The sequence below is a fragment of the Poecilia mexicana genome, unplaced genomic scaffold (genome assembly GCF_051168715.1).
Source record: "Poecilia mexicana isolate PSO_F unplaced genomic scaffold, ASM5116871v1 scaffold_8, whole genome shotgun sequence".
NCBI classification, from domain to species: Eukaryota; Metazoa; Chordata; class Actinopteri; order Cyprinodontiformes; family Poeciliidae; genus Poecilia; species Poecilia mexicana.
This window is the reverse complement of record NW_028263377.1, coordinates 24,205,038-24,214,502: the sequence shown is the minus strand read 5'-3', so window position 1 is coordinate 24,214,502 and position 9,465 is coordinate 24,205,038. Positions and strand designations below refer to the sequence as shown.

Below are 9,465 nucleotides of genomic sequence, written 5' to 3'. Positions count from 1 at the left end.
TTACTACATGAAGGTAAATGTGAACACTGGCAATGTTCAGATAATGTTCCTGTTCAGTCAAGTTTCCAAAAATCAATAATTATTTTAGGAAGAAACATAAAACTAATCATATTAAAAATGTAGATGAAAATCACAATACACTTTAATATTTGTTGTCTTGAATAATTCTTTTGCCACAAAGACATCAGATCTGTTTCAATCTGTTCTGACATTTAACAGGTTAGATTATAATGAATGTATCGTAATAATGATGTCATTGAGTCCCTTATTGTATTGCTACAGGTTCATGTTTTAAATAATTTCTAAATGGTTTCTGGACTCAATCAGAACCACTGATCTGTTATTCTGTCTTGATGGAGATGGTTACTGTGATGAATTTATTATGATTCATTTTATGTGTTTGAAGTATATTTCTTTATTGAGGGACGATGGCGAAGAAGGTGGCAGGACTTTGTCCCACAATAGGTGGGTTGCTGGTTCAATTTGCCTCTGTTGTACCTCTGTCAAGCTGACTGTGGCTAGTAAGCAGCGTTTGCTCAGTGTGTGAATGAACGAATGACTGAATGCAGTGTGAAGCACTTTGGAGTCATCTGGACTTTATAAAGGTGATACAAGTACAAGCTAAATATCATCTTTCATAGAAATAATAAATTAGAGCTCTGACTTATTATTTCACAGATATATAAGGAATATAGTTTTATAAATATGTTGTAAAACAAAATACCTTAAGACTAGCACGGTTTTGCTTTTTCATCACAGATCTCATAATCAGTGTTTTGGGTCATTGTTTCTTTGTAGAAAAGCTATGAATGTATTTATTGATGTTTCATTACAGAAATATATTTTCAAAATATCCAAGGTTGTTTCTCTTAGTTTCTCACAAGTTTAAATTAGTTTTGATTGAAAGTATTTTCTTCATTTCTGTGTATGATGAGCCTGAAGCTCTCATTCTGTTTAATTGTTTCCACTTTAATGTCTAGTTATGACTCAGTCCGCTCTTTATTTGGGGTGTTGGTCAGAACACATCAGTCATCAGGGAGAATATACGTTTTTAAGATAAACAGGATTAATGACGTAACAATAAGGCTGGGTTTCCCAGCTTCTTCCCGAAGCAGGAAGTTTAGGAAGATTTTCTTCTCTGATCTTCAACGCGGAACATCTTCACGGTCAGTTTGATTTCATGTTTGCACATTTAAAGAGTTTTAAAAATTCACAAAATAAAGGAAAGCTTAGCTGATGTTAGAAGAAAGTTTTAGCAGCAATATTAATACGATTCTTCATGTTTCTGTTGAGGTTTGTTTCGCTCTTTTCTCCCAGTTCTTTTCTGCGCTTTTATTGCATCAAACATTTTTATATTAACAGCAATTATCTAAACTCCGTGGAGGTTTTTCTGGCTGAACAGATTGAATAAATTAAACTCTGCGAGTTTTTTTACCCTGTGCGCGGTCCGGCGGTCAGATTTTCCTACCGTAGCACCGGGGGGGGTCTGAGGGGGCTTGAACACGTCCCTTTTATCCTTGATGCCCCTAGTGCCCTTTTCCCCCCAAATTTCTTTTTACACTTTTTCTTCTTTTACGTTTTTTAATCTGTGTGTCAGGAGGCCTGCTTGTGCCCCTCAGCAATCATACGTGCCTAAATATAATAATTTAGCTAAATGAACTAGTCTCAGTCTAATAATGACTCTCAGAGCCTCCATGTTGTTCAGACACCATGGTGAGGAGGAGGAGGAGGGGATCTGAACCTCTAACTATCAAATTATGGGCAAGAATATTTTTCATACGCTGGTTTGTGAATAAAAACGTAGGTCTGATGTTGACGTTAGAAAAACAGTATTTATCCTCGCAATAGCAGGAAAAAACCCGCCTCGCCCCTAAACACAGAAATGCTTCGGCTGCAGAGAAACTCCTGACTTTAACTTCATCAGGCTGCTAAAAGCCCGGTTCTACAGGCGGTCCGAGTCGGTCCCACCGACAGATAGAAAGAATATCTTTATATTAGAAACGGTACTGAGACTGTCACCGTGTCGCGACGCAGCTCAAAGCCCGGTACAACCACCCGGTACCACCACCCGGTACCACCACCTGGTACCACCCGGTACCACCTGCTCTCTGTTCGCTCTGCTTCTCCTTAACGTTCCTACCAGGCGGGTTAAAGGCGCTGCTGACGGGATCTGGGCTGGAGGTTCACGGCTGTGAATAGAAGTTACTGCAGAACCTCAAGTGATACAGGAAGATTCGGCCCATTTAGAGTTCACAAAACAAACATCAGAGAAAATACTGTAGCAATAATTCGGACAGCAGCTTAAAGCCAAACATGCCACAATTAAATGAATCAAAATGTCCCCAAAGCATCGGCGGACTGACACAGGGCTACCGGGGGATTCCAGGTAGATTCCAGGTAGATTCCAGGTAGATTCAGAAAAGCGCATCGCAGCGCCTGTTCATGCAGGGCCGGCCCAAGGTAATATGGGGCCTTAGACAGAACCCACTGCCCCCTGAAACCCTTCCTACAAATAAACTCAGCATCACTAACAGTGTTTGTAGATAAGGTGAAGTCTGTGAGACGGAGACCAGGTTTATTCCCCGAGCTTAAAATTAATCACTGATTATTGGTTATTATTTCCTGTGATGTATTTGTGAACAAACCAGCTCAGACACAAAGATTATACCATATTATAGCAATGATAACACACTATCAAGATGATTCTTTAAACTTTACAAAGTAAACTTCCTAATTAAATCCTAAATGTACAATTTTTTTCTCTGCTGAATGCATTAAATAAAATTTAATAACATTGTCATTCTCTATAAATGAATGCGACAGATTTAGATCTATGGTCTGTGTTACAATTAAACCATTTCTAGGGGCCCCTGAATGTCTGAATGGCCCCTACCAGCAGCTACTGAGTTTTCTTTGTCTTGATATTGTCATGTTGAGATTAATTTGTTAAACCCACATGCGCAGAACACACTCTGGAGACGGGTAGAGGTTATGGTGATTTATTAAATACAGTGCTAACAGGTATGTACAAGGAGGTCCGGAACTGGTGCTCGTCTGCGTGGTTCTGGATGCAGGTAAGAGGGGTTCAGAGATCGTGGGAATTGCAGTCCAGCCAGAGACCTACTTGCTGGTGAGCTCGTCTGAGCACGGAGAGGTGAACCGCTAGGATCCGGAGCTGCAGGCTGGAACGAGGGCGTGAGTTTTTCTAGAGGGCGGACAGGTGAGTGGAGGGAGATCTCAGACAAGGTGCCGGAAGGGATCCGCTTGACCAGGGATCTGCCACCGACAGAAACTGAGGGCTGGTCTCAGGGACGTGGCCACCAACGGGTAGACTCCGCGGGGTCTCGAGGATCTTAGGTAATCTGCCCAGGTTCGTAGAAGTTTGAAGAAACTCTGGGCTTCACGGAACGACGCCTAGGAAAGGCAGCACAAAAGGAGGTTACTCGGAGAACGGGTTGGTCGGAGGTGAGCTACAATGATGTTACCATCACAGGCTAACACTCTGGTACTGGAGCGTCGGCGGCTCCGTCCTGATAAACCCCTCCAAACAATGGTAAGTAGCAGCAGGTGTGCAGCTCCAGGTCCACGCCCTCCACAAGGTCCCAGGATGCCCTGGTGGAGAAACTAGAGACTCCCCAACCAGCCTTCCCCAGATCCTAACAGATATCCCAGTCTTATCATTCTAGATCTCAGAGGAGCCAACACCAAACAATTATAGAGTTAACCCCTTTGAGCTTTTTGATCTAAAGCAGCCTGCAGCCAAGGTTAACCCTAACCTTAATGTCTAATAATAGATATTATTATGGCTTAATCAGTAAAAAGGCAGCAAATTTGCTTATTCAATACTTCATAACCAGCGACCTTTTCTCCTCTTTCTCCTCTGGTCTGTTTAACAGCTTCAGTCTCAGATCAGCTCAGCCTCCAGGACTGTCAGCAGCAGAAACAGAAACTTTAAACTTGTTGGGGAAAATATATTACATTTGCTTTGCATTGTCCCCATATGATGGCAATGATATAGTAGGATCCAGTTAAATTATTGATTAATATGGGTTGCTGCTATGTTGTTGTATGGTGTTTCTTATTCAATGTGCCCTTTTTTAACTTAATGCAGGGCCCCCGCCCCTCCAAAGGTCTCTGCACGGCCCTGTGTAGCACTGATAGATAGCTAAGTCTATCTGTCTGTTTTACTGCTATATTTTTAGTTTACATGTTTTATTTTGTCTTGTGCATATTTTTGTTATGACTCTTAATTTGAAAGGTTTATGTCGAATCCAGCATGTTCGCTGGGGCACCAGAAAGAAGATGCATATGGTATGAAAGCATTACTTTAGCAAGTGACTGTAAAAACTTTAAGTTTAAGAATTCATTTAATAACCTCATTTCTACCTCGAAAAGTATTTAGAGCCATTTTAGCCAAAACTAAATAAATAGATATAATAAATAAATGAGTAAAGTAGATGAATAAATGAGAAAACAAATAATTAAATGGGTAAAATAAAAAAATAAATGAGAAATTGGCACCTTTATTCCCATTTTGGCTTTATTTATTTCTACATAGATTCTACATAGATTTATTTCTGCCTGGCCCATTTTCATTTTCCTATTGTCCTTTTTCATTTATCCTTTTCCTATCATGGGGTGGAGGTGATAGTGGTGAGAACGAACGCTGATGACCCAGGTAGAGATGAAAAAATGATGGCTTCAATAAAAAATCCACAAAAACAAAAATCCAAACAAACAGGCAGCACAGGGAAGAACGGAAGGCAAAAAGGTCCACGACTGAACAGACTGGCACAGAGAACAATGACAGACGACGTTAGATGAGGACCCGACAAGAGACAAAGACAACAGGTGGACTTACATATGCAGGGAGGGTAATCAGGGAATGAGACACACCTGGGAAGCAATCAACGGGGAGGACAGGACAGGAACACATTTCCAATTTTTAGTTTTTATTTATTTGTTTTTCATTTTCCCATTTTCATTTATGTATTTTTCATTTATCCCTTTTCCTTTATCTATTTTTATTTAATCCCTTTTAATTGATCTATTTTTCATTTATCTTTCTGATTTATCACTTTTTCAATAATCAATTTATACCTTTTCTTTTATCCTTTTTTCATGTATTCTTTTCCAATTTTCCATTTATATTCTTTTTAAATTTTCCAGTTTCATTCATTCTTTTCATTTATTCTTTTTCAATTTTCATTTTTTTTTATCAGTTTTCCCCCAAAACTGGGAAAAAAGGAGAATTAATAAATGCTAATGAGGAGGGGCACGTCATCAGGCTACAACTTCTCCGCTGTACTCTGCTAAAAGGAAGACGGCGACCTACCACTGGCTTATCAGTGAGCTGAAGCTCAGCAACTTTATTAGAAAATAAACTCATGACTATATTTTTCGAGTGGCCAGAACGTGAACAGCGGCTCTCATGGACTCAGAGCTTCGCCGTCGGGGCTTTTCATAGTTTGGACAAGTACACCTGCAGCAAACAGAAAGGGGTGGGGACGGACCACTGTCAGTCTCATACCTTATTTGGAAATCGGACCATTGCAATCCGGAAGTGAAGGGGCGCTGTTTCCTATACTTCCGTTTTTATTTTGAAATCTGTGATATATTTTCACCTTTAGGAAAGAGTTTCACTCTCAGAATGTATTTGAACTTCTCTCTTTTATTTACTTTAGCGCAGCTCACAGTTTTTTGCAAATTCTGTAGCTTTCGATGTACTTCTAAATCTGTTCCTCAGTCACATCTTTTCGGGCCTGCTACTGCCTCTAGTGGCATGGGGGTGGTAACACAACTAATGTAATTACATTACTAAATCAGAATGAGGGTTCTCCTCAAGTACCTTGGCTGTGCCTAGAACTGCACATTTCTGGACTGAGATGTCTGATGTTGTTCCTGGGATCTGTTTGAGCCACTGCTCCAGTTTGGGGGTGACTGCCCCGAGGGCCCCGATAACCACAGGCACCACTGTGGTCTTCACCTTCCAGGCCTTCTCCAGTTCCTCTCTGAGGCCCTGGTATTTCTCCAGTTTCTCCTTTTTCCTGATGTTGTAGTCACTTGGTATTGCTACATCCACCACAACGGCTTTCCTCTGTTGTTTATCCACCACCACAATGTCCGGTTGGTTCGCCATTACCATCTTGTCTGTCTGGATCTGGAAGTCCCACAGGATCTTAGCTCGGTCATTCTCCACCACCTTTGGGGGTGTCCCCCATTTTGACCTCGGGGCTTCCAGTCCATATTCTGCACAGATGATCCTGTACACTATGCCCGCCACTTGGTTATGTCGTTCCATGTACGCTTTCCCTGCCAGCATCTTGCACCCTGCTGTTATGTGCTGGACTGTCTCAGGGGCCTCCTTGCACAACCTACACCTTGGGTCTTGTATGGTATATATCACCCAACCACATTTGGCCAAGACCAAATGTGGTCGGGTCCGAGGCGAGACCATTAAAAATGGTCTCGAGACCAAGACCGATCTCAAGTACTACAACACTGTTGTGCTCTTGAGATTTATTATATGAAAGTTGTCTCATGGTTTTTGAGTAGGCAGCAATTACAGACAACAGGAGACAAAACTAATTAATTTGAAGTTCAGGTTTTTTATATTGCACCAATTTACGAGACGTTATCTCAAGGGAATTTACAAAACAAAAATAAATAAAATGTAATTTTTTTGTAGAAGAAAAGCAAAAAGTTGGTTGCAGGAGAGCAAGAATGTTTAAATGATGGCAGCATTACCTCAGCTGAAGCCAAACTTATGAAAAGGAAAAGCTCCTTACAAGTCCTGATCAAAACTAACAGAGATTCTTTGTCATAGGAATCATCACCTGTGCAGGTGGCCAGTGAGACATATGACTGATATTTACATATTAAAATAGTCTGATAATCACATTGTAATTTTTAAACACAGAAATGGAAAATAAAATGTAATCTACACCCACATGGTGGGGAGTATTGTCTCTGTAAATGAGCAGGAAATTTTCTCTATATCTAGAACTAGTGCTTGGTATTTTTATTGAGGTCATGAATGTTAAGGTTCACTTTAGGGTTTGTGCAGAAAGAGAAGGACAGTGAAAGACTCATCGTGTGGCTCGTTGTGCAAGTTTGATGCAGAAAGATTTTAAGTTTTCCTAGAAGCTAAAGTTGAGTAAATATAAAATGTAAATCTAAGTTTATATGTAGTTGTTTTTATGTAGACTGATAGAGGCTAGCGCCCTCTAGTGTCTATCTGTGCATGTTGCTGCCAGAGACCCAATCCTGCCAATTATTACCAAAGCCAAGAGGAAAACCCAAGACTATATCACAGAAAATGATTTAATTCCAGTTTTTTTATCTTTCTTTTTTACAGAATGGCATCAAAAACAGTTCAGATTATATTTGTGGCTCTCGGCGCCATCGGGCTGCTTGGGGTCATCATCTGCTGCGCCCTGCCTGAATGGTCTGTGGGACATCTTAGTGATACGGTAACCAAAAGGCATTTTATGATTCAAATTAGCATAATAATTATGATTAGTTAGCTTTAAAGGTTTTTTATTAATCAGCTACTTTTTTATGTGTTATTGCATAATTTAACCAGAATGTCTTTATAACAACTGTTATAAAAATGCTGTAGAAATGAAACATAATGTTGACTTTGCAGTTTTACGCCTCATCAGAAACTTACAGATTCCTGACATCATCTGGGCTTTTCTAAACTGTTTAAAGACTCAGTGAGATTAATTTATATAGACTTCTGGTTTGGAAGGGAGTTTAAAAATATTCTCAAAAAAATAAAATAAAAGAATAAAAATAAAAGGCATAATTTTGACATTCAGTAAAAAGAAATTAATTTGATTTTTCTATCTGATTTAATATCATACAGCATGTTTAATAAATTGTATGTAAATATCTGTTTCTCTGTGTTTGGGTGGATAGGAAGTTCATGTAGGTCTGTGGAAGACGTGTGGAAAGCACAGTACTGGACCGCAGGCGTGCGTAACGTATGATGGCTCCATGGTATCCTCTGAAATGCAGGCCTTCAGGGCCTTGACCATCATCAGCTGCATGCTGGGTATTCTCAGCCTCCTCCTCCTGCTCTTTGGTTCCGACTTCACCCCATGTGTTCAGAATGAAAACACCAAACCCAAAATGATCCTGGCAGCCGGAGTGGGCCTGATACTGGCCGGCCTGCTGGTGATCATCCCGGTCAGCTGGTTTTCAAATAATATGAGCAATGGACCAGAGGGACTGGTGGGAATGAAGCTGGGAGCGAGCATCTATATCGGCTTTATAGCTGGTTTGATGTTGATGCTGACTGGAGGTCTGCTCTGCTACTTAAGCAGATCCAGGGGCTGAGGAGGAACCACCAGCTTCTTCAGCAACAGAGTTTAAGCTAAAACATACAGAATGTAGAGGCTTGATGGAAGGAACTGGTGACCAACAGATGGGCAGACAAGGGATAAATTTAGGTAAAAACTGGGAAGATGATGTGAAATTATCATTTCTATACTTTTAACATTTGGTGTTTGACTTTTAACATAATTTTCCTGAATGCTGGAAAATTAGATTTCAGTGAACTTTTGATTCATTTTTTTTATTTGCATATTAAAACTGTTTTATGTTTATTTTCTTCATACTTTCTTAATTCCAGTTTAAAAACCAGTCAAGATAATTACTAACCAGATTTGCTTCAATTTCATGATGTTTCTCAGTTTTCTGCTTTACTTCCTATTGATAAAACATTTACTGTAACTATTTCTATTTTTGTACAATAATCACAACAGATCATCATCTTTGGTCAGATGTGATTGGAAAATAAATAAGATGAATCAAAAAATTCAATTTCATAGAATATGATTAGTTTTACAAAAATATAGAAAACATTACTTAAGTGAAAACTTCAGCTGATTGATTCTTCATCTCATATGCAAGAGAATATGTTTACAAAATTATGTGTTGTAATAAAGTTACCATCTGACTTTATTTTATCGTATATTTCAGCTTTTGCTTCTGTATGTTTCATTTTAAACAATAAATGAAAAGTTTTTTCTGATTTTTCATAACTTCATCTGTTCATGAGTTTTTCTTCCCTTTGTTAAACTTTAAGATTCACATATCTGAGTTTAAATAAAAAAGATCCTAAAATCTTCACAAACTGTTTATTCATTTCCAGCATTTTGGTCGTTTGGCTCAGATGCCAACAGTTTAATCTGCTGACATCAAACCACAGCAGATTTATGAAAGTTACAGAGTTTTGAACTTCCTCATTCAGTTTATAAGTGAAGCCAACGTTGCACCATTTCACATTCGAAGATCCACCTTAAGATCAGAAGTAACAGAAGAACCTCCAACACCTGATCCAACCACAACTTTTAAAAAGGTAAACACTTTTTCAAAACATTTTTACCAAAACAGAAGAAATAAATTATTGGATTCCTTTTAATGTGGATAAAATTACCTTTATCTTTCATATTTGTT

At 39.2% G+C, this 9,465-nt stretch overlaps 1 protein-coding gene across 1 annotated transcript; it reads left to right on the top strand.

The window, feature by feature from the left end:
- The first annotated feature begins 1,094 nt into the window (after nt 1-1,094).
- On the top strand, nt 1,095-9,050 carry LOC148158109 (claudin-4-like). The gene is made up of 3 exons (XM_088007753.1): nt 1,095-1,166; nt 7,358-7,472; nt 7,924-9,050. Exons 2-3 carry the CDS (start codon nt 7,359-7,361, stop codon nt 8,341-8,343), a joined length of 534 nt encoding a protein of 177 aa, XP_087863879.1. The 5' UTR covers nt 1,095-1,166; nt 7,358; the 3' UTR covers nt 8,344-9,050.
- The last annotated feature ends 415 nt before the right edge of the window (nt 9,051-9,465 follow it).